Below are 25280 nucleotides of genomic sequence, written 5' to 3'. Positions count from 1 at the left end.
TATTCTCAGAGAACTGTGGGTCTTCTTATTCCTTTCTGGGAAGGTGAACAAAATCACTGAAATATTAGCGATCTGTTCTTTATTGCAAATACAACTTTAGCTGGAAACATAAATCTAGAAACAACTGCTTGAAGGAAATAAAGACTGCACAGCCAAGCTATGCTAACAATAGAAGAGATTAAAATTAACATTGCACATGCAGACTGGATCCATATCACCTCTGCATATATCACAAAGGCGGGATTAATCTCGCCTTTAACATCTGAAAGTTAAGCACTTAATCTCAAATGGTCAGGTAGGCTCCACAGCTGTGTCACTAGGCAGAGAGAAAACACCTCAGAGTGTGATTCACCCAACCTGAAACAGGTGTCTCAGACAAGTGAGGCACAAATCCCTCTGAGCACGCTCAGCTTTCCATACTCCAGAGACTTGCTTGCAAGCTGGATCACACCGTAACTAATGGCACATTATTTTTCCCATGGAATCACTGCCTCACTCGGTGCTTCCTAAATCATCTTTTGCATTATCTTGTCTTTTTATCTTCTTCCTGCAATGTGTAGATCTCTGCCTTGTTTTACTGTGTGCTATAGAGCATGGCACAGAACACAGAATTACTCATTTTTGGAGTGACATTTTAAGGCACTCAGGTGCATCATTCACCACAAATTTGGTTAATATCTCTACAGATCTGTCACAAAAAGGGCAGTATGATTACAGCTGCTTCACAAAGGAGTAATAAAGGCAGCAAAGTGAGAGACATCAAAAGTTTTCCTGCATATTGGTAGCATGGGGACTGACTTTTCAGTGCTTACAACACCATATGGCATTTTGGAAGTGTGACACAGATTATTGTGACCACTATTGCTACTATGGGAGCCCACTGACTTCTGCAAATCACACCTCCCCTCATATTTGCCACTAGCAAAAGTTAACTCCTTTTTTTTTCTTTTTCCTCCACATAACTCTCTCAATAGCAGCATTATGGGACACTCACCACTCCAAAGTGACAAATAAAGCCAATTACCTTTATGTGGTTGCCCCACTCTGTAAGATGCTCTTCATCCCACTTAATTGTAAGAGCACTGTGGCTGCACACCTGTTGTAATCCAGGTTCTGCACTGTGGATTCTGCAAGGAAAGCAAGGAGAGACTTAACAGCAGATTAGCCTGTTGCTCAGTCAAAACTAATTCCCAGAACACAGGCCATTCTTTGCCCCAAGTAAGGCAGGTACCCCTGAGGCAAAACCATTAAAGTTTGTAATCAAGTCATTAAAAGAGCTTATGATAATATTCAGAAGGAGAATGGAGTAAAGTTTCACTAACAAATTAAATTTACTTTTTCATTCCTGATTTTGCAAGTGTATGTTTCTTCTAGCTGTTTGAAAGGGTCATCATGCAACGTTTTTTAAAAGACATCAACTAGAAAAGGAGAGGTTTTTCTGAGTGAAAATTCCCCCTGGGTCATCAGCCTGCTACTTTATTTGGTAGGATACCACCAGAACAGCTCGTGAAGCATGGGGGTAATGTCATCATCTGTGGGCACCAGAGGAGTATGAATGCATATACTCTGCTGCTGGATTTCATAGCTGGGGAATGCATGTTCCTGTTTCTGATATCAGTTCCAGAAGCTAAGGAAATAGTGACAAATCTTATTCTCCTCAGAGTTTTTTTTTTTTCTTCTTTTCTTTTTGAGTGGTTCAGGGTAGGAGAATGGTTTTTTATCTTCCCTCTACTATCTGTTAATTTCCAGCTTTGCTTTTCTATTCCAATGCTTTTTTTTCCCTTGACTTTTAAAGCTGCACCTTCCCTCCTTCTTCACCTATCCTATGCTCTCAATCCTTGCCTTTCTGCTTCTGCTTGCATCTCGCACATTCACAGCTTCCACCCTTATATGAAGCTTTATTACATTACATGCAGATTCTCACGTTGTACTCAGCAAGACAGTGGTATATTAGCCCCGTTGAACAGGATGTCAAGCAAATGATTGCTAACATTTATATTGCTCTAGTGTCAAGTCTGTGAGCAGGGGAATGTTTGGTTACACGAAGTTTTAACTCAAGGTTTTTCAGTTTTTTAATTGCATAGATACTAAAGAAGATGTGTTTTAAGAGCTGTTGAAGGACTGAATCTTGAATTCAGAACAGGATAAGGTTCATGAGTACTAACCAGATCTTGAGGGAGTTCCCTTTGAAGCCCAGTGTCTGCCTGCATGGTGGAAAATTATATCTTGAAAGTCAGAGTTGTTCACTGTGGAGCATGAAGCATCATTTCAGACAGCTGTTTACATAGCAAATGCAGTGTTGTCTTCCAGTGAGTCGAGTGATGGGAGGTGATTGGCACTGTGCCTTCCAATTCAGAGTAAGCTGAATTGAAGCCATTGTGTACCTTCAAGTCGAAGTCAAAAACCTGTAAGGTGATTTCCATATGTATTTCCATAAGAGGCGAAGCTAAAACCAGAGACTGTCTGATGTGCTCCCAGCATCTGGAGGAAATGGGGACCTAATGCCTGTATTGACTGTTATCAATCTCTCTCCAAAGGGATTTATTTGTTTAGGGCACAGAGAAAGCTCTGCCATGCCTATTTTTTCATGTTTCTTGCTCACCACTAGCCTAGCTGTGTGGCTACATCTGCATTTCTGGGAACCTTACTGATCTCATAACCCAGATCTGGACTGCTCTGTATCTGATCCTATCCCTTTGCCAGTTTTAGTGGTCCTAACAAGAAATAAACCATGTGAGCATGTGAGGTATCCCACAATCCAGAAAGGATTTAGCACTGTTGCTTCAGCAGCTCCCTGAAATCCTCTCGGAGCTGAGGCCTGCAAATATTAAGGTTTGGTCAACCCAAACCTAAGAGGTCAACTGAAAATGTTCTGCATGTATGTAGAAGACATTTCCTGAGTCTAATGGAAGATATTTTCAACTAGTAAGAATGACCATAAAACAACAGCTGTGCAAATTCATTTGCTGCAAAGCAGGTAAAGAAGGGGTAACCTGGGTCGTATGCAAACCTCAGGTAGCTGCTGTAGCCTGGAGTCATCCAGATGAGAGCAAGGCTTCGTGAAGCTCTCAGCTGTCTCTGGGCCGGCAGCAGAAGGCACAGATCCAGAACATAACACTGCTTTTGCTGCTTCTTTTTGCCTTGTAAGTGAAAATCATATTTTATCCACTGAGATAATAAAAATGCCTGCTAGTTAAACTGTGTAAGCAAATTTCAGATGATGGATTTATCCTCCTCTTATCACAATGAATAAAGCTGGTGATTGCTTTCAGCCTAATTCTATTGTGATACACTGAAAAAATAACTTACACTGAAAAGAATTCCACTGGTTTGATGCTGCAATACAGACACACAGTGCAATACAGACCATCTGGATGACATTAAACATTAAGAATCAGAATCAGTTTGAATTCTGTTGGAAATAAATACAAAGACACTACAGCCTTTGAGCAGCTTATAAACCACTCACAGCAAGAAATATCATGGAACAACTGAATTCTTCAAGCATCCATTTGGCGCAGTCCCACGTATAGCACACTGCTGACAGCACAGCCAGCAGCAGGCATGGCTGTGGAAGGAGTCAGGACCTGAGCCAGAGTGAGCTGGAGTCAGTAAATATTTCCATTTACCTTAGAGGACTCATAACTGACCTAATGACTCACTGCCACTGTAGTGCTGATCTGGGCCACCTTCTCCACCAAAAAGAGGCTCAAGTTGGCACCAGGTGTGAAAGGATGCAACTGCTTGTGTGAGTCTGTTCTGCAACTACTGTCCCAGGTTTTACATGTGGAAGTACCAAAAGTATCAAGAAAGAAAGAATAGAAAGGTATGCACTCTTGGCATGGTATATGATTGCCTTCTTAATGACACCCAGATGATGTAGATTAACTTACCTTCTCCAGTGTTCTTGCTCTGGAGGGAGCTCTGTTCACACACTTGGGACATTCTTATCACATAACCACACACCATCCCTCTTACCCTCTACAGAGGGTGAGGCTGCTGTGTTACTTTTTAACTGAAAATGAGTGACATGGTTAATTCTTCATGACTTAAGATTTGCCTAATAAAATCTATATTAGCTTACAGTGGGTGACCTACTGACAGCACCTAGGAACCAACTTCGCTTTGGGAAGAAAATCGTTAAATTTTGGGATATAGATTTTGAGAATATTTAGCAATATACGTAGAAAAGAATAAAATTAAATGCTTGTCTATACACAGAGGAAAATGCCATACATTCTGCTAGGTACTTTATCAGCTGTGTGATTTCCAGGAGAAATTATCAGAATGACAAAGAATTACTTCTTTGAGACAAGCATTTTCTTTTGCACTTATGTTTGGGTCCCAGAATTTCTACAATGAATTTTTCATCTTCTGAGCTTCCACTAAAGGTGCTCCCAGTGGCAAGATGCCCAACTCACTACTAGCTGCCAAGTCTTGTTTGAGGAGGAATTTTTCAGTAAAGTAGTATTTTTGTAGTATTTTTGGCCCTCAACCCACAGCCTTAATTTGCCTAGTAGAATATCTGGAAGGCTGAAGAGAGTTTGTCTGATAATAGGGAAGCTTAAGGAAGGGTCATCTCACCCAGATTTTTTAGCTTGGTAGCTGCCAAACTTGAGTGCTTCAGGAAGACAGACAAATACCACACTAATTAGGAGTGTTTTCCTTATCCTTGTTCTTTTGCAGCTTAGGAACTTACTGAACAAGAATGTTTCAAATCAGAATGCTTTGTCATTCTGTCAGTCCAAAACTGAGACTACTGTGTAAGTACAGCTCAGGGATGCTCCTCTCCCAAAAGATGAAGCAACACAGGAAGATTATTCTTAACTCTTCGCCCTATTATAAATTTAAAGTGCATTCCCATGTATGCAAATATATAAATAAACCCAAGGGAGTCTCTTGGCTATATAGAACAAGCGAACAATTCCAGCTAGATTAATAAGATTTTCTATGATGAGCAACCTGATGAGATATGGGACAGTTTTATCCTGCCCCTTGGTAATACAGCGCCTGAACCTTCTTCTGTAAAACATCAATCATAGAATTGCTCAGGTTGGAAAAGACCTTCAAGATCACTAAGTCCAACTTCAAACTAACCATACCACCCTAACAACCCACCACTAAATCATGTCCCTGAGCACCATATTCCACATGGTTCTGGCCCCGCACGGCAGAAATGGCCTCATAGCAGATAGTGTCAGACACTTTGCTGCAGCTCTTCCACCAGAGAAACGGTTTGTGCAGTTCCCCTTATCAGCACCAGGACAATAACCACCTATCTTCTTAAATATGAGAAGATAGACAACTTATTTGCTCATCAAATGCAAAATGCTGGAAAGTAAGGTAGAGAATGAGTACAATTCTTAAAAAGCAAAGTTAGAAAATGCTCCTGGCTAGTAATGCTGTCTTCAGAGTGGCACTGAAAAGGTAACTTTTCCCAGTAGCTCTCTCCTGCTGGAAAGCTGGCTCAAGAGCTGAAAATAGCGGTTGAGAGAAGTGTTTAAACAGAGTATGAAGCCTGCTATCATATTAAACTGAAATCTATCTTATATTCTTGAAGATAAGTGTCAAATCTAGTGATTAGCATCTCTATATATACAACAGGTCAGCTGGCTGATGACACATTAGATATGTGGTGTATATATATTTGAGTTTTCACATTTTAGGTATGATAAAATAAGTAAGGTCTTAACAAGCAGACTGTGGTCCAACAAAATAAATTCTTAGTATTTTCATTTCATTTTTAAATAAATGAGGTGGGAGTTTCTCACAGAAACAAAAGTGCCCTCAAGATATAGGCACTTCCACGCCATTGACTTGATGGTTTAGAAGACATTCTGGTCTTCTTCTGGAACTATTTGTACATCCACAAATGAATGCTTTGTTCACTTAATATTGAGATTTTTGCATTGTGAAATTGACTGCTGCTCATCCTGCCACATATGTTATTCTTGTCACTCTGACAAATTCCTCTGAGGGTTGTTGCAACAATCATATTTTTTTGAACACAATCCTGCGTCCTTTTGCTTCATAAAAATCTGCACTTAACCACTTTTTAAAGAATACTTTAAAATTAAACTGACTTTAAAGTCAGTGGAAACTGTTAAAATCTTTTAGGAAATCTTCAAGTAATTAGAGATTAAAAATAGAATTAGGTAATTAGAAATGAAAACATATGCAATGTACCAGTGTCAAAGCCATTATAAACCAGTGGACAAGAAATCAAGCATGTGCCCTAGTCTTAGCACACAGTTCTCCTTTGGGACCCACCTTTGAAAATAATTGGATGTATGACTCTTTGTCCTTCCACCACCATGGGAAATGTGTTATAGGAGAACTGTCATTGAGAAAGCATCTGATGTCTACAGCTACCTCTCTTTGAGGAAGAATGCCTCAATGTTCAACCATTTACTTAAAACCGTGTTCAGTAAGGCAAGTTTCATATAAAACATGCCGAAGGGATTACAGAATCTAAATCAATCAGCTCAGCTGCAACACAAAGACAGAACACAAAGACACAATGAAAAAGAAAGGCATTTGTCTGCAGGGTGCTTAGATCAGTGCCAAAGATCCCTTTCAACCCCTGATTGCTATGATAAAATGCTAAAATCTTTGTGGCAGTGTCACAGGAGGATACATTCAAGCTTGTGTGTGGTGAGGTGTTTGTTACAGCAATGGTCATTCTGGTTCAAATCTCTCCTCCTCTTCCTACTTCCTCCTGCCTCACATACCTATTGTTCAACAGATGAAGCAGAAAAGGCAGAGCTTGAAACCTCCTGTTATGAAAATGGAAATATGCTTTGGACAGTGTGAGGGTTTGTTCTCTCAGGAAAGTCACAGCCTTTCCCATGATTGGCCAAGACTTCAAATAAACTCTCATCTTGTTGTGAAGTAGAGCTGAGCTGAGGAAAGCTCAGATTCTGGGATACAAATGCTTCATATTGAACCTTTTATTCTGTACATCCACATAACTTGCTAATCATTGCTCTCTAATGTTTTATGCAAAATCATAATCATGGACAACTGACGTAGCTTGATCTCATTTCAGACTGGAGCTGATGGCAACCACACACACAGGGATGAAAATATTTTGAGGGTTACCTCAAATCATTTCCCAGCTCCGTCCTTGGAGAGGCTGCTGGACAAGACATGCTATGGCAGGACACATCCTGCAGGAGGCCTGCTCAGAGATCCGTGCTCCTGAGTCCTGGGCTCATTTACACCCACCAGACTCCACAGGGTGTCTTTGCAGCTTCATAAAACATGAAAGAAATTACCTGTGGAGAGAGGAAAATGACCTTGAGATGGTTCACTGATGGGAGAGGATGACAGTGTGCTCTGAGGGAGGTGAAACCCCTGTCTCTGGCTCAGCAGAGAGACACCAGCTCAAACAAGAATCTCTGCAGGAGCCTTGAGGTTAGGCTCCCTTCATCACTTCAGGTCATGCAGATTGGTAACTGAGCCCAACACAAGTACTTCAGCAAAAGATAACTCCTTTTACTGCATTTTTCCAAATACGAGATATCATGATTTCCAGCAGAAGTACAGTCATGGCAGTAGTAATTATTTTTGTTGCATTTAACTTGACCAATAACACCCTACCATTACCTTATGTGTGCCAAAACCTGAAGGAGGATCCTGGGAGGGAGAGATCTTCCTGGAGCTCCCCTATCTGCTTCATATCCACACAGGTGACAGCAGAAATGTATGAAGTGCCACGAACATCAGCTAAATATATATATTGAAAGAACTTCCTTTCTAAATTCATTTTTCTACAGTAAACTCTGGTTTAACAAAACCCCCAAAATAAGTTTGGGAGTTTTGTTAAACCAGAGTTTACCGTAGAAAAAGAAGTTTAGCATTTCATTAGCCAAGCCTTGCTGCTTGAAATTATGTTTCAGGGTGCACAGATGATTAGACAATTGCTAATATGTCTGCACCTAGAAAGTCTTTTGAGGCACCAGAAGAACAGAAGAACAAGTAGAAGACAGGAAATCCCACTCTATTAAATAGTAATAGCAATAGAGAAAGAGGAAGAGGATCAAAGGGGTGGAGTATCTTTTCTACGAGGACAGGCTGAGAGAGCTGGGACTCTTCAGCCTGGAGAAGGCTACAAGGAGCAGTCCTCCAGTACTTGAAAGGGGACTACAGAAAAGTTTGGGAGGGACCTTTGATAAGGGCAGGTAATGACAGGACAAGGGGAAATGGTTTTAAACTGCAAGAGGGTAGATTTAGACTAGATATTAGGAAGGTGAGGATGGTGAGACACTGGAGCAGGTTACCCAGTGATTTTGTGGATGCCCCCTCCATGGAGGCATTCAAGGCCAGGCTGGATGGGGCACCGGGCAACTAGAAGGGGGAGGTGTACCTGCCTATAGCAGGGGGTTGGAACTGGTGATCTTAAAGGTCTCTTCCAACCCCAACCATTCTATGATTCTATGATTTTAAGAGGTCTTTGGAAGATCAGACTATTCTCATGCTGAAAACTGAGCGCGTTTTGATGGAAGTATATGTGCACAAATCCTGATGTGTTCACAGTAAATGACTTACATGGTGCAGTAGCAGCGTAGTGTTACAGTTCCCTTTTTATTGAACTTCTGCCCTTCGCAGTACACACATGAAAATTATTGGCACAGGCTGCCAAGGGAGGTGGTGGAGTCACCGTCCCTTAGAGGAGTTCAAGAAGTGTGTAGAAGTAGCACTGACAGATGCGGTTAGTGGGCATGGTGGGAATGGGTTGGTGATTGAACTAGATTGATCTTAATGGTCTTTCCAATCTTAATGATTCTATGATTCAGCTGCCACATGGTTACACAGCTGCTTTAGTATCAAGAAAGATAAGGGTGAAAGACAGAGGTCTCTTTGCACTGTGTTACGTGTTAAGTTCAAACACTGAAGTCTACACAAGTGAAGAAATTAGGAAGAACTAAGGGAGCAAAGAGAGCAAAAAAATAAATATCTTGAAAAAAGTATTATGATTGGTTATTGTTGTTCTTTATTACAAGTTATCACATCACTGTCTGAGCTAAGAGTTCACTATGAAACCTTTGATATGAATGATAGAAAAAATAAGAACATAGGAGAGTACTTGGGGATTTTTTGTTTGTTTGTTTTAATCTTTTTTCTTATGTCTTCTTCTCTAACAGCAAAAAAAAAAAAATAATTAAAAAAAAAATCTTCTAATAAAGCATTTCTAGCACCAATGTCCATAAGAAACTGCAACAAGTGCTTGGTTTTGGATGTGCTTTCCATCAGCAGGGTGTAATCCACAGACCTGCCACATTCATGAACCCAGTCACTCTTGATATGATAATGATCTCCAGAGGTCTATTACTTCTTTTCACTCTGACCACCTAAAAGGTAAATAAAGCAAGCTACCTAGACATTACAGCAACGTGCAAGGACAGAGAACTCCATGCAGGTTGACTTCACAGATAGAAAACAGCTGAGAACAGACAATATTTCAACTGGCTGCAGTTAACCTTTAATTGGGGTCCAACAACAGCACGTGCATGCTAGATGTGTTATTTCAAAAGCAAGCACACAATCCCATCCCACACAACAAGTAAAATTAATGAAAAATGCTAATGTTCGATCTGACATGATCACGTTCACAGTATACAGCTGCTGTGCAGACGGTACCATTTGACATCAGACCTCAAATAGGATTCCTCTGATCTTGTCTTTACTTCACCTTCCAAGAAACCAGGCCTTTACATTTGCAAAAACACTAAATAAATAAATAAATAAATAAATAAATAAAAACTAATTATTTACTCACACTTGTATTTAAGCACAAGCTGCCCTTTTTAATTAGGTCATAGCATGTGCGTTGTTGTGCTTTTGTCCAGTCCAAGAGAAAACCGAGGGGTAGCTTTCTCCTGCTGTCATCACCTATGACTGATCCCCTCTTGCTGCACCTCTCCATGATGCAATTTTGATTTACTAGCTTATATTCATAACAGACAAAGGGCCTAAGATCTTTTTATTTTCATCTAAATTTATTGATAATTCCTTCACACCTTTATCCCTATCTTCCATCCTATATAAGGATTTCAGACAGATTGAATGAAAAGGATTTCTATAGGAAAAATGAAACAGGGAGCCAAGTTTGTTTCAGGCAGTGCTTCCATACAAGATACCACTAGAAGTACAAAATAGGTTTGAAAAATTGCCCTGCAGCAACTAAAATGGGGTCTGTATCTCACAGCATCAGAAGTGGCAGCTGCAGCAGCTGACCAGGAGGACCATGTATGATAAAGTAAGAACTCATCTGCAGTACGCACAATGGAGAATGAGGCATTGAGATTCAAGGCAGGTAGAGGTTGCTAAGCCAATGGGTCCACGCAAAAAAAAACAAGGAGTGAGAGGGATTTTGTGGCATGAATGAAGAAACTGGGCAGGAAGGGAAAGGAGCTGAAGGCTGAGAAGCAGAGCTAAGCCAGAGTCTCCAAGAGACAGCATGGAGTTCTCATACAGCCAGGAGAGAGCCTAAGAGATTCTCAATGTGGTGGAAACACCTCGCAAAAACAGTCAACTGTATTTCACAGTGTCTTTTTCAACAGTTTAATAGTCCGTCCTTAGACACTGATGAACAGGAACCATTTACTACTGTGAAACACGTGGCTAAGTGTATTAAAAGCGTGTCACATAGATGCTCCAGTATGTATTCACAGCCCATAATTGTGACTTCTTTGCAGAACATAAGCTGGCCTGACAGGGGAATGGGATAACGGGCACAACAACCTGCAGAGCAGACACCTGAGCTAGGGAGTTGTTTCTATCAGTATTCCTTCTTCAAACGTTTAATAAAAAGGAGCTTCCATTCCATGTATTTCCAGAGGTTATGAGGCAGCGAGTTACTCCCCACCCTAACTCACACAACTGAGATTTTCAGGCTGCTGCTTCAGTTCTCTGGACTCATCAGCATAACTGGCAGCACCGACCCTCACAGCCTGGTCTCTGGCCTTGCTGGTGAAGCTAAAATCACCAAGAATTGAGACACAACGGCAAATAAGCAGGGAGCAAGCAGCTGGCCCAATGACAACAGGCAGTCATTTTTTCCCCAACCCTTTAGACTTACATCATGCAGTCAAAATGGCTAAAGCCTTTTATCCATGACGTTAACTAAAAAAAAATAAGTCAGCTTTGCGCATATTGAACATAAGCACAAGCAGCCCCGTTGGCTCAGGGTGGTTCATACTGACTTGGCTACAGCCTTTTATCAGTGCGAAATTACATCTGCGCTGGAAGAGATGAGTCACTGAGGAAGACAAGGCCCACAGAACGGGACCACCAATAACAAGAGCAGATCTGGAATCGATGTCACCCTTGCATTTCAGACCACCGCATTTGCATGCAATTAAATGCAGGACACAGACAGAGAAGCAGAAGAGTCTCAGTACGGCTGTGGCACAGCTCTGGGACGTGCAGTATTCACCAGAGAAGCACACACCTCTTCCGTGTTCCCCCTAAGCAAGAAGCTCAAACGGCGATCTCCCCCGATCTGAAACAGGTGATCTCACAACACGGAGGAGTTTGGTTTGTTTTTCAGTTTGTTTAAATAAAGCAGTCGTTTGTGAAAGGTTTCCCTACGAACGCAGGGAACACTCCATGCGCGCCGTTAGCTGCGTTTCAGCCCTCAGCGAGGCGATGGTGCCCTCAGGTGGATGCAAAGCGCTCAGAAACTCGCCGCAGTGCCCGCAGCGTCTCCCTGCGGCTGCGGGATTCGCCGCCCTGCAGAGCGCAGGCAGCGCCGAACCGACAGCCTGACGGACGGGCACTCAAGTTTGGAAGCGGCACAGGAGAAAATATAAGAATAAGAAAAAAAGAGATTAACAAACGCACTGAAAAAGACACAGATCCCATTTATGGCTTCTTCCTTCCCATTTCTTAGGTTGGAAATGCGCTACGATCTTTGTTGTATCAGAAAGATAGAGAAGAGCAGCATGGGCTCTAACAGAAACCTGTAAAGATCTTGGAAGAGCGGGATAAAAGAGTTCACATCATTTCAAAACGAATCCCTCGTTTTTAAGACCAAACTGGCACAGTGGACCCAATTGAGCTCACTGCTCAGAGGCCACAGGGTACACCGCTATTGTAGAGTGGTAGGCAATGTAGAACTTAAATCAGCTGTTCAATTAGCTCAGCTAAATACTGCATGGCAGGGCTCTGCTAGAACCATGCAGTGTGGATGTCATTCATGCCTGTGCTCAGCTCCCTGCCCATCGTGGCCTTGTCTTGGGCAGTCCCAGCCTGTCCTGATGCCCAGGGCTCTCTCTCCACAGGGGTAGGGTTGGCATTAGAGCTCTCTGGATTTCACAGAATTCCCACTGGCCTGTGCCTCCAGCCTGCATTTGAAAGGCAGCCCTACCCTTAAGACCTCATCATCTCTAGCTTAGCGAGAGTGCATTGTATGGCCTCCTCCTGACAACTGATAAAGATGTTGGATTCACCCCAAAACTTGGAGGCAAGCAAACAGCACAGAACTGCAGGAGTCTGTGAAGTACAGCTTAGCAGCCCCTGCCCCTTGAGCCAGTCAGCCAACCTGTGTTTCAGCCATCTGGGTGTCCATACAGTCCCTAGCATCCAGACCTGGATTTTGGATAGCAATGCCTAAAGTTGTGCTAAAACTGAGGTAGATGTTCTTCCCTTGCTCCCAGATTCAGTCATTTCCTCATAGAAGGCAATCGGGTTGCTCTATCATGATTTAATCTGCTGAGCAGCTTTGGGAGAGTTGATAACACAAGACCAGAACTACAACAAGTTGTGTGTATTAGAAGGAGAGTTCTTAGTTACACAGAGAAACGTTGGTAAGTAGGAATCAAAACTACAGCCATCTGGCACAGCAGGAAGAAATACAGCACTCCTTACAAGAGTAAATTAAGTTCAGAAATGGATTCTTAATTTAGCTGTCAAAATTATCTACTTCAGAGTATTTTTGCCTGAAAGCTTCCAATGCACTGATACAATTATTAGTAAAGATGGAGGGGAAATCAAAGCAGTTAAAGAACTTCATTAAAATAAATGTGAGGCCTTAGAAAGAGTACGTAGACACTGTGCTCTTACAACACCTGCACATACTTCAGTACTCAGAGAGAAAAACCGTAGTACTGATAACCTGAGAGCTGGAAAAATTTCTCTTTGCTAAATTGCCCCCAAATCTGTTAAAGCAGAAGTCAGTTGGGGTTCCTTTCAGGGAAGGACAGAAGAGTTGCAAGATTTTCTTTGAGAAACGGCAAGTGATCGAAAACTAAAATAAAACAGCAGGCAAAAAAAAAAAAATGTTGTAAAAGTAAATCTTTGATTTTTAAAATCTGAAAGAGCATGAACTGCAGCCATAAAAAGAATGAAAACCTCCTATAGTGGCAAGAACTTTTCAAAACCAAATAGTTCTCATCTAAAAAGTAAGACTGACTTTGCAAAGACTATTAAAATAAATTGGATATTCTGTCATATAAAAAAGATAACTGAGAAAAAATTACAGATCACTAAACTTACGTGTAACTTCACGTTAGAAGTTCCAAGAAGGTGATTCTTTGTCTTGGTTTTCAGCGAGGATTAGGATGTCTTCAAGGAGCAGAAATAGGATGGCTGCTGACATTGAGCATAGCATTGCACAACTCCATCCCTTTTGACTTATGTAGCTTCCCATGTACTCAAGGGAAGCTGCTGATCATCATCTCCACAGCATCACTGCACACTGGCCACAGGGCGTTCCTTCCTTGGCATCCAGTGTTGGTCAGAGACCAAGATATTAGGCTACACGGACCTTGGTTCTGACCTCACATCTGCTCTTTCATAGTTGTGAAAGGATTGACAGATGAGGCCATCTCATTTTGAGGTGAAAGTAACATGTCAAAAAAGTATGCCCAGATTTAGAAGAAAAATATGTAATGACAGAGATGCATGTGGAAAGTGATGCAAAATACAGCTCGAGTATATTTAAATCAGCGCATCCTAAATAATTTATTTCCTCTTGACAATCAGGAAATCAGGATAAATCACACATATATTGACAAACATCCACTTGCACAACAGCATCTTACTGGTTGAAATGGGAAAAGGTGGGGGCGGCTACATGAGCCACTGAGACAGATTGCAACACGCAGCATTAACAGTGGTCTCATTGAGAAGACTCAGAAGTGAGAGTAGCTCTGTGCAAAGAAAGCCCAAGTCCAGCCAAGTCCAGTGTGAAGGATCACAGCTAATATTTTCCCTAGTGACAGAAACAGCATTCTAAGGAAATTTATTGATAACCTCTGCTTCACATCAGCCTCAGTTCAAGAGCAGTAATTCACATCCAGGTGGTAATCTTCTCAGATGTAAATGACTTGCAATAAACCCAACAGTAAAAAGAGCTGGTCAAGCACCCAGAACCAAAGCCAAGGATTTCAACTGTGTGCTGGGAGCTCAGCAACAAATGTGAAGGAGAAGTAATTTTCTATCAGACATTTTTGATTGGTCATCAGTGATAATTGCTTAAGGCAACAGAAGTGAGTGGTCCAGGGATCGTGCTCAGAAAAACCTCTGAAAGTACCCAATAGTAATAACATTTTCTTCTGAATGGTATCTGGTATGACCTCTGAAATACAGTCCCATTTTCCATCCACCTTTCCAGGCTGTGGCTATCGAGGATGTGCAAAAGGGCCAAGGCAAGTGGCTGGGCAGGTTAGGAAAACCCTCTACAAAGAGCATGACTCATGTGGCCAGGCATTTGAAAAGCTGGGAAAAAGCAGGCAAGGAGCAGGCTATATCTCACCTTGGAACAAGCCTCATAGTAGCAGAAAGGCAGAACTTTCGTTTCATTTTTCTTCTTTTAAACATAGGAGCCATCCACAGCAGAATATTTAGTGGTTGGCAATCCTGCCCATGGTAGAGGATTGGAACTAGATGATCCTTGAGGTCCCAACCCAATCCATTTCATGATTATATATTTTTTTTCTGCAGAGCTAGCTCTTGTTAATATGCTCCTTTTGTATATGCTTGGCCCATTTGAGGGAAGGAGATTGCTTGATTGGGCTATGATGCTCTAGAAGATAGTGAAGATGAAAAGTTAACCTGTGCCATACCTCATCTCAACACAGATTTCAAGTTATGATTCTAAGTACAAAATTAGGAGAAAGAGATGATATTTTGGTTAAGCAGAACAAACAAGACTGAACTCCAGTTTACTGCAAGAAGATAAAAGATGAATAAGCTGTTATAGAAAGTGTTTGGATGTACTTCCTTTGGATACTCAGTATTAGTAGTATTTACGGATTAAGCTTGCAGATTTACCCTGGTGGGGGATTTCAACCACACAGATATCCGCTGGGGAAACAACACGGCAAGCTGCAAACAGTTCAGAAGACTCCCAGAGTCCACAGATTACAAATTTCCAGTTCAGATATTAGACAGACCCACTGGAGGTAAAGTATTTCTGGATCTGGTGCTCTCGAATGTGAAGCAGATTGTTAAAAATTGTTAACAGCGGGCTGCAGCAGCTATACCCTGGGACAATGCCCAAGCCCTGGTTGAGTTTGTGATCTCAACGAGCACGGGCCTTGCAAAGAGTGGAATCAGGACCCTGAACTTCAGAAGCAAACTTCTGGCTGTTTAATTGTTGGAAGAGATCCCCTGAGAAATTTTCCTTAGAGTCAAAGGAATGGAACAGAGCTGGCAGCACTTTAAGAACATATTTCTAAAGCACAAGAGCTCTCCCTCACCCAGAGTAAGAAATCAGGCAGAGGAGGCAGGAAACTAGCATGGCTAAGCAAGAACCTGCTGGTCAGACTAAGGGAAAAAAGAGAAAGTATAAGCAGTAGAAACAGAAATGTGTGGCCTGGGAAGAATATAGAGATGTCAGGTGCATAGGGATGGGATCATGAAAGACAAGACACAGATGGAATTGAATTTGGCAAGGGATGTAAAAAACAAGGGTTTCTTGAGATAACACTGGGCAGAAGAGACAGGCAAAGGAGAATGTACCCCCTTTGATAAATGAAAAGGGAGAGTTTGCTCTTTCTGATATGGAGAAGGCTGAGGTTCTTAACAAGGTTTTTGCCTTGGTCTTCCTTGCGAGTCAGACTTCTTACACCTCCTGGCGTCCCTAAACTTCCAAGCAAGGGTCTGGGCAGCAAAATCACTCCCAGTGTAAATGTGAAACAAGTCTGAAACCACCTCATGAGGCTGAATGTATACATGTTTATGGGCTGGACACCATACATCCCACATGTAGGAGGAGCTGGAACAGTTTGTTTAGAGAAGCCGTAGACCACCCCATCCCTGGAAGTATTCAGGGCTGGGTTATATGGGACACTGGGCAGCCTGACCTGATAGGTAACAACCTTGACCACGCTGGGGTAGGGGGGTGTAGAACTAGACCATGTTTAAGGTTCCCTCTAAGCTAAGCAATTCCACAGTTCTGTGAACTGGCACTTCCCCCATGAAACCATCACTGGAAAGCTTCCAGTTATTGCCATACAACAGGGACTAAGAACATTCATATAGTAAGCCATGAGGCAATGGGCTGTGGGAAGGCTGAGCATGGGGGAACTGTGAAAGGAAGGGCCAGTTAAACAGGTTTTGCAGGACTGGTGGGAGACCTGCCCATGCACGATGACAAACTGTGTGCCAAAGTAGTTAGTGGAACACAGCCAGGTGTAGTGACCAAAGCTGCTGGCAGGAGCTGCTGCCAGCCTACGAAAAGGGTATGTGCAAAACACTACCTGGTGCTACTATGGCAGCATGTAATTACAAAACGAGCTGGGGAAGTTATAGCGTATTCACAGGACCTGAAGTTGAACTTCTATTCACCAGATCAAACCTGTAACCTACTATACAGTTCTAAGCACTATACTTGATTTCTGCAGCCTTGCTCTCATCTTGCATCAGGGCTAAGATCTTCACCCTGTTCCTAGCTTCCAGATGCCCTACTGGAGGCATGGTGGATGATCTCAGCAGAGAAGTTACAAAACTGGCATAATTACTTGAAGTACTGACTCAGAAGTCGAAGGTGGGATGTGAGATAACAGTGAGATACAGTCAAGACGATGTTGCTGGTATACAGGCTGCCTGCTATAACATGATTGCTTTTCAGATGATACTAATGCATCTTAATCAAACATTTGAATGCTGCTTACGAAAATTATCATGTTGACAGGCATGGAGATTGAAATCAAGTATCTAGTACCCAAAACACCCCAACCACAGGGCTGCTGTTAAGGAGCCTAAATGTCGCTGAAACGGATCAGAGCAAGAGTCCATACTGTCCAATATCCTCCTTCCAAAAGCAAAACCTTACAAGGTAAGAGATTCCATCTCTGGCAAAACATTCCAAGTGCTGGGGATCAGAGGTTTAAAGGGAAATCCTAAGCCAGAGGTTGCAAGCATACCATTTGCACTCAGTGCCAAGGATCATCCTAACTTCCTTCAACATGCCTAATCTTTTTGAATCTACTTAAAATTTTCAGCTTCCACAATAGCCTTATTTTAAATGTAATTATATTTTACAGGCAAAACACTTCATCTTCCTTTCAACTGCTTACAAATTCTGGCTGATCATTTCATCAAATGACTCCCAGTATATCTTAATCCTACACAATGCTGACCCTTCTCTTCCACCATCTTGTCAACAATCAGTCTGCTATTAAACCCTTGAGATCACTTGTGTATGTGGATTACCACAGCTCCACCTTATTGCCATCTTCTTTAGGTGAGAATGACCAACTACTTATCTGATACTTTTCTCCTCCCTGTTTCGCTGTTGGATGGGGCTTTGAGCAACCTAATCTATTGGAGGTGTCCCTGGTGGAGCCAAATGTTCTCTGGAAGTCTCCTTAATCCATCCTTGAGCAGATCTTCATAGAGAGAATCATAGAATTGCTCAGGTTGGAAAAGACCTTAAAGATCAAGTCCAACCACAACCTAACCATACTACCCTAACAACCTCCACAAAATTATGTCCCTGAGCACCACATCCACATGGTTTTTAAACACATCCAGAAATGGTGACTCAACCACCTCCCTGGAGACCGTATTCCAATGCTTTTTGTAAAGAAGTTTTTCCTGATATCCAACCTAAACTTGCCCTGGTACAACTTGAGGCCATTTCCCCTCATCCTGTCACCTGTCATCAGTGGGAAGAGACCAACCCCGCTCTCGCACCTTTCAGATACTGGAAGAGCAGTAAGGTCTCCCCTCAGCCTTCTCTTGATATATGTGCTTATTTTCAAGACATTGAAGGACCCCTGGTGTTAGCAGCTTTTGGAAAATCTAAATATACTGTATATAAATACCACATACTCAGGCTCAGGAGAAAGAACTAAGATTTTTTTTTTCCCTCTATGCAAAGGGTTTACTCAGTATTCGTACATTTGTACCCTGAATCTGCTCCTTAGTGTAATTTTCTCCCCTCAATATTTTTATTATGAAATTTTACTCAGCATTCTAATTCTCTAGCTCCACATTTCTGAAGACCAGTATCATATTTACTGCCTCCCATCTCTAGTTATAGTACACCTTCTATTACAACTACCACTAACTCCTTTAGAACTCTTTTGGTTAACACCACCCTGGAACTGGAGATGTTAGTGCCTGAAAAAGCTACTTCTGACATTGAATTCAAGTAATCCCTTGAAGCTTTCTCTTACAGTGAAAGGTTCTGACATGAAATCTTGCGAGTCCTTCTGTGCTGAATACTGAAGCAGATAATCTACTTTTCTGTAGATCTTCTCTTCCTGAAAAAAAGATGAACAGCATGAGCAGCAAAAGGGGCTTCTAAAAAAAATAAAAAAAATCAAAGCAACAACATGAGGTGTTCCCAGTGAAGCAGTCGATTTCCCAAGTTTGTCAGTGTTTAAGGGGCACTCACATAATGTCCTCAGTAATACGCTTTAACTTTTGGTTAGTCCTGAAGTGGTCAGGAAGTTGCCCAGGACTTCGTGGATCCCTTCCACTGAAGTACTCCAATGTGCCAAAATGTAAGGTTTCTTTGAATCTTCATCTGCTTTCCTTAAAACTATTCTGTCAATATTTGCACTTTTCATTGCTCAACATGCATCACTGCAGTTAGGAAACACCATCACCTTTGCAGTGATAAGCCTCTGCTAAGAATACCAAAGTCAGATCAGAAGAGACTTAAGCAGACATTCACTTTTTGGTTAGGTACCAAAGCTCAGCTCCAGTTTAAAAACTCTAGCTCCTTATTAGTGAGGTACCTTTATCCTTAAAAACTCACTGACACATGCCAGTGAGCACCACCATCTCAACAGAAGGGAGCAGCTGACTGCCTCTTACACAAACTACTGGGAAGGTGGAAATGCCATCTCAGCAACCAGGTTCCTTAAATGCCCAGGCTACTAGATATGTCCAAATCACATAAAGCAGAGGCGGCCTCAGAAGTTTTGCCTTACAGCACAATTGCTAGCATGTTCATCAGTGAAGTGAAACGTGGGTTGCAGGCCTTCCCTTCCTTTGCCTGAGGGGGAGATGTTGGTCACTGCTCCCCACTGGATGGCTCTGGAGTCCTTCCATGGCATGATGTTGCCCAGCACTTTTCACTCACCAAGAACATGGGACATGTTTGCAATCTGCCACATTGAATTGTGCTTGCAGAGATCAGAGACCTGTTATATGAACATCCAAACACCACACAGACAGCAAGATTTATTCCCTCTTAAGAATAATTTGGAACACTCTGCCACTCTACTACAGCAGCATTAACAGCCCTCTCCTTTCCACACAAGAAACTAAATACAACAAGCTTTGTACAGAAGTTGTGGTAAGAAACAATTCTGTCAAACTGTAAGCAGACAAAACAAAGCATGTAGAGAACAAATTTTCAAACAAGTAATTTATACAAAACCACATACGAAGTATTAATGCCAAGAATCCAAATTGTATTTCCGTAAACATACTTGCTACTTAATTGTATTTTTAATTAACAACTACATAAAATAAAGAAGAAACAGCTTGAGATAGACAAAGCAGGTCTCCAGTTTACTTGCACTTACCATAAAACAAGCACATCGTTATGTGGGTACCAAGACAAGCCAGAGATATTTAGAATATAGTTACAGTTGAGAGAAACGGTTTAAATATTGACTTTCTCCTTGTGTTTATTACGGGTTCAAAACAGTGGCACCACTATTCCTCCTTAAATTCATCATCTCTTTCATTGCAAAAGCTGCCTGGATTTTAGCAATTCATCTGATTAGAGCTGGCGTCTTGGAATTACATCATTGTTTAGCTGCAATTTCACCTGCTAAGGCAAGGAATTGAGGTGAGGAGTCAGATTTTTATCTTGGGTTTCATTGCAGCAACTCCCATGAAAAATATATGGATAGGCTATATCAAGACTTCTGCTCCAATACAGGTCTACATCCTACAGTCACACTATAGTGCCTCCTTCACTATATCTCTTAGCTTGCAAGATTTCTCTTAATTACTTTATGTGGAACAAATGAGCAAAGAAGGGCATACTTGGAAAGCTTACTGACACAGACAAGGCTTTGTGAACAAATAATTGAGTTTAGAAGATATACATGCATTTAGAAGGAAGAGAATACTTGTGTTAACTATGTGTATTTAGCTGAAATAGGATCTCCTAGCCACAAAAGTATCAATGATAAAAATATGCTAAAACAGCATTTTCTTTTATCCTTGCTGCTGAAAACCCATGAAAACTGATGGAACAGTAGAGACAACAGGAACATAAGAGCAGTTAGTTTTCAGCACTTACTGTATCAACAGCAACATCATTGGCATCTGTAAGGATTAGCCTTTCATCCTTCCTGACATCCCCAGTAATAAGACAGGCTTTAGAGGCAGGCCATAATTCAAGTTTACATCAATTGTTCAACTTCTAATTTGATAATAAATGCTGTCCACAAAATTGGTCATGAAACTATCAGGTATTTAAAGAAAGAACAGAAACCCATAAGAGGGACCACAATCTAGTGATCATTTGATCACTCACCTTCAGGTTAAAACACAACCCACTATGCACTCTCTCTTCTGCTTGGAATTTAATATTCTCTTCCTTCACACCTCCTTGTTTAGCAGCACAAATAGATAATGCCTTTCAAAAGCCAGAGAAGAAAAGAGGAGCCCACTGAGCCACTGGGATAGATGCATCTCTCATTCCTTGGAGAAACGTTCTGAGAGCAGTTATGCTAGAGAACAGCTCCTTTTTCTTCTCATGCCTTAGAAGGATTCCATTTTGTGCACTGACACACCAAGAAAATCAGAGCCTTCGGAACTTACACATTAATCCATTTAGCCTTTGGATTACAACTATGCCTACAGAGAAGCTAGCTCAGCTGCTCAGGCAGAACAATGCTATGCTAATCCATAAACATGGAACCTATCTTTCTGTAGTTCTGTATTTCTTAATGTTGCCTGCTGACTAAAGGCTTTTATTGGATCACAGCATCAGATTTAGAAGAAATTATAACTGTTCAAATTCATTTTTTGCAAGAATTACAAAAAGGAGCTTAATGAAATATTCTCATTTACTTGTTTACTCTTCATGTAGTTACAGTACATCAGTAACAGCTGATATAGCACTACACTATACATACGTATCCAAAGATGGTGACTGCAAACAGGCATAAAGTAATCTGGTTTGAAAACCATCTTCTCCATCTACTTTATATATGCACAATGTCCTGCAACTGTGGACTTGAATGTAGTTGATAGCAATGCAGGATGGGCATTTTATAATCTTGAGGAAGCTCCAGGCAGCAACCTCTGTTAACAGACATACAGAACATGCTTTTTGCCTTTTAAAAATTACTCATGCATAGCCATTCTGTAATTCACACGCTGAGATCCCAAAAGAACCTGAAAAGGGGAGCAGATAGTTGTTAAAAAGAAAACACATCCACCACAATAGGAACGCACGGAGGGGCAGTAAGAGACAATTGTCAGGCAGGAAAGGAATATAAATAAGGAACATAAGTTGTTCAAACTTTAAATAAAAAGCATGACTAACAACCTACTGCATCTCATTAGCCCCAGCTGTCTTTCCATAATCTCTCATGCTGCGGTTTTTTCAGCAGTGACTGCATGAGAGAAAGGATTGCAAAAGCATGTACTGTGCGAAAAAAAAAACATGGCACACCTCCTCTGCATATTCAACATTAAGCAACAGATAAGCAAAACACTGGAAGTTTTAACATCTGTAACAGTTGAATAGTTATGCAGAAATATTTTCAAGGGTAATTCAGAGAAACAGCTAGGAGACATTTCAATTTCTCTTCACACAGGAGTATTCTGTAGAGTAAAAGTTTTCTCCACAAGTTTTCTTCTTAAACAATATTTCCCCTCTCCAGATAAAGCCAGTGAGAATGTTTCAGTTCATATGCTCTAAGAAGTTTCCCAAACTGCCTACAGTGTGAAAGGTACAGAATGTTAACTTACTTTTCTTTGGTAGCTTCAATCTTGACAAGAAGTTTTCATATAAGAGGCAAGCAGGATAAAGTTAGCATATACACTCGTGCTATAGTACAGGAGCACGAATGTTTGTAATAAATTAAATCAGAAACAACAGGATCATTGGAGGAAACAAGCCAGTAATCCAGAGAATACCTACTAAGTTAAAAGAGAGCAGATGTTGAACCACAGTACTCCTGTTGAGCCACAGGAATACTACACACCTGAGTAATAAGTGCTCTTTTTACAAGCATTTGGTACTGTCACAGCAGGATGGTCTTAACTGGCATAGGAAGATGGTGAAGGCTTGGCTTTAAAATAGACTTGAAGCAGAGGTGTGGAAGTTACATAAATCCCATTCTTCAAAAGATTGCCTTCTTATTACTAAGTTATTTGAAGGATTGTTTTGCTGCCACTCATGTTTTTATTCCTTTAAATCTTGAGTCATGGAAGCAAAAACCACAGAAAGCAACTGGATGGTATCAGTGAAACCCAGTGCTCCAAAAATCAAAATGCAAACAAATTCTGTGAGACCGGGTGATCTGGAGAAGAATGCTCAGAATAGGGGTTGGTAAATGTTTACATGTATGTTTACAGTGAAAGACAATTCCTCCTCAATGGGGGCCTTTTTTACAGCATTTTATCAAGCTTTTTTGTTCCTGGTGAGTTATTCAAAATTAAGCACAGAATACAAAAGCTACCATAAAGATGTTCAAATATTTTAATACTCATCTGAAGGGAAGTAAGCATGAATTCTGTAATTAACATGTAGAAATAATCAAGGAAATCTTCTCTAATACTACCTTTCCTCTTCTTCTGTCACTGTTCAAAGGGCACGACACTCAACACATGAAAGTTAACAAGAGACACTTCAGCAATGAACCAGGATCTTGATATGCATAACTTAAGAAAAGGCAAAAACCACAAACTTGAAAATACTTGCTCAGAGATTCTATAAACAAACAAATATCATGTTTTCAAAGGAAAATGTGGCAGCTGTCTTGAAGATTATTTTTTCCCCTCCCAACCTGAAACTTTTAAATATTTAAATGTCTTCCAAGTAATTTAAAATTCACTCTTGCACCAGAAATATACCTCAGTGACAACAAAATCTGATCAATCCACTAATAATCATGTATAAAACCAGTGTGTTCAGTACACTTTATTTACACTGCTTAGTATTAGTGCTCTTAAAAATCCAAATTGTCTTCTGAGCATCATTAATCTTGACAATTTTTCTATTTTGAAGTTTGCAAAGCATACTGGATTTGCAAAGCAGTTGTTGCTTTTTTTTTTTTTTTTTTAAATAGAACATAAGCCATTTTATTCCTATTACACTTTGAGAGAGATGCTTCCACTATGCCATTTATCAGTCAGCAAAAGAACAGCTCAAGAACTGGATGGCATTTACATGTATCTACCAGAACTGTAACTGATTGCTTATATAAGCAGAGTGCTTTTTTTCCCTTAGTTTTGGGCTGGACACTAGAGGCATTTCTTTTACTTGGCAGCAAAGAACAGAACAGCACAATACTGTACTCACATTCTAGAACATTTCAAGAGACTTGCAAGTTTTACATAGCCAATTTTACAATTGGTGTTTTAGAAAGCTTTTTTTACATTTAGTTTGAGTATAAAGGAGCTTGAAAGTCTTGCACAAGTTTTTGTAATTCAAAAACTGTACAGCATTGTCAGAAAGAAAAGACTATAGTAACAAACTATCCTATCCATTTTCATTGTTCAATCCAAGTGGCAAGTCAGGATTTACTGTACATAGATATATATTTTTTACATTTAATTTTTCAAGTGTGAACTTTATGCTGAGTGTCCTTTTACAAAGCTAGCAGCACTAAATGCACTCTTTTGAACAGACCAGTTATGTTGCACCCCAAACAGCTGTACATCACTTTGCTGTCCATGATTTTTGACTCCCAGATTTGGCAAATGCTGATACGTCAAGACTTTTACCACTGTTGCATTGTTCATATAAAGTCTGAAAATGAATAAAAACACAAGTATTCAGGTAAACACGGCTGTTTCACATATAGATTCAAACAATCTTTATAGCAAATGTTACAACTTGAAATAACTTCTCATTTGAAATATTAATATTACTAACTGCACTAAGATTTGGCTCAGAAATCAGCAAATAAAGATGCAATTAAGATCAACAGCTTAGTCCTAGCAGCTGTAATGCAGCAGTGCCTGAAAGAAAACACATACTGACTTAGTGAGAAAAAGTACTATTTCACAAGTTTGAAGAGAACTCATTACCATGATTTAAATCCACATTCATGCCATTAACTGCCTCTGATGCAGAAACACCAGCATAGAAAGAGGGATACTTTTATAAAGCTTGCTCATACTGAGTACTTAAGGAAGGAAACTTCATGTGAGGAAATCACAAAAAACAGTGGCCACAAGCATAGCCACATCACAGTGTTGTTGAACAGATGCCTTCTTCACACAAAAGTTTCAGGTTACCATTCAGAACAATGAATGGAAGAATCATCTACAGTGATAAATGACCCAACTTCAATAACGAATATGAGTCATTTTTGTATTTAATTATTTTAGGGTCAGATATTGTTGCTACAGAAAAGTCTGACAAAATAGAAGCACCGTCCACCAAAAAAACCCTATGGTGCCAGAAGTAGGAATACCCACAGACTTGAATAGGGCTCCTCATGATGCCTGTCTTCTTTCATAAAGAGAGATAATGAGAGTCAGGGCTTTGTTTGTCAATATCTTTAACACAGTGACAAGGAATTAGCTAGGACAAGTGGAAGATCACAGGCATTTTCTAACTTCCAGTCAGCCTAAAAAAAAAAAAAAAAAAAAAAAAAAAAAAAAAAAAAAAAAAA

The 25280-nt window shown here is 40.7% G+C and overlaps 1 protein-coding gene across 2 annotated transcripts in view; it reads right to left on the bottom strand.

Annotated features, from left to right (window-relative positions):
• Nucleotides 1-23563: 23563 nt before the first annotated feature.
• Nucleotides 23564-25280, bottom strand: part of TTK (TTK protein kinase) — a 32753-nt gene continuing 31036 nt past the window's right edge. For both annotated transcript variants that reach the window (XM_042895215.1, XM_042895216.1), the window contains one exon: nt 23564-24409. In XM_042895215.1, coding sequence (XP_042751149.1) covers nt 24320-24409 — 90 coding nt within the window. In that variant the 3' untranslated portion in view covers nt 23564-24319. The remainder of the gene's footprint in view (nt 24410-25280) is intronic.

The sequence above is a fragment of the Lagopus leucura genome, unplaced genomic scaffold, assembly GCF_019238085.1.
Source record: "Lagopus leucura isolate 7727_CA_CO unplaced genomic scaffold, USGS_WTPT01 Super-Scaffold_73, whole genome shotgun sequence".
Taxonomy (NCBI): domain Eukaryota; kingdom Metazoa; phylum Chordata; class Aves; order Galliformes; family Phasianidae; genus Lagopus; species Lagopus leucura.
This window is presented reverse-complemented; position numbering and strand designations above follow the sequence as displayed.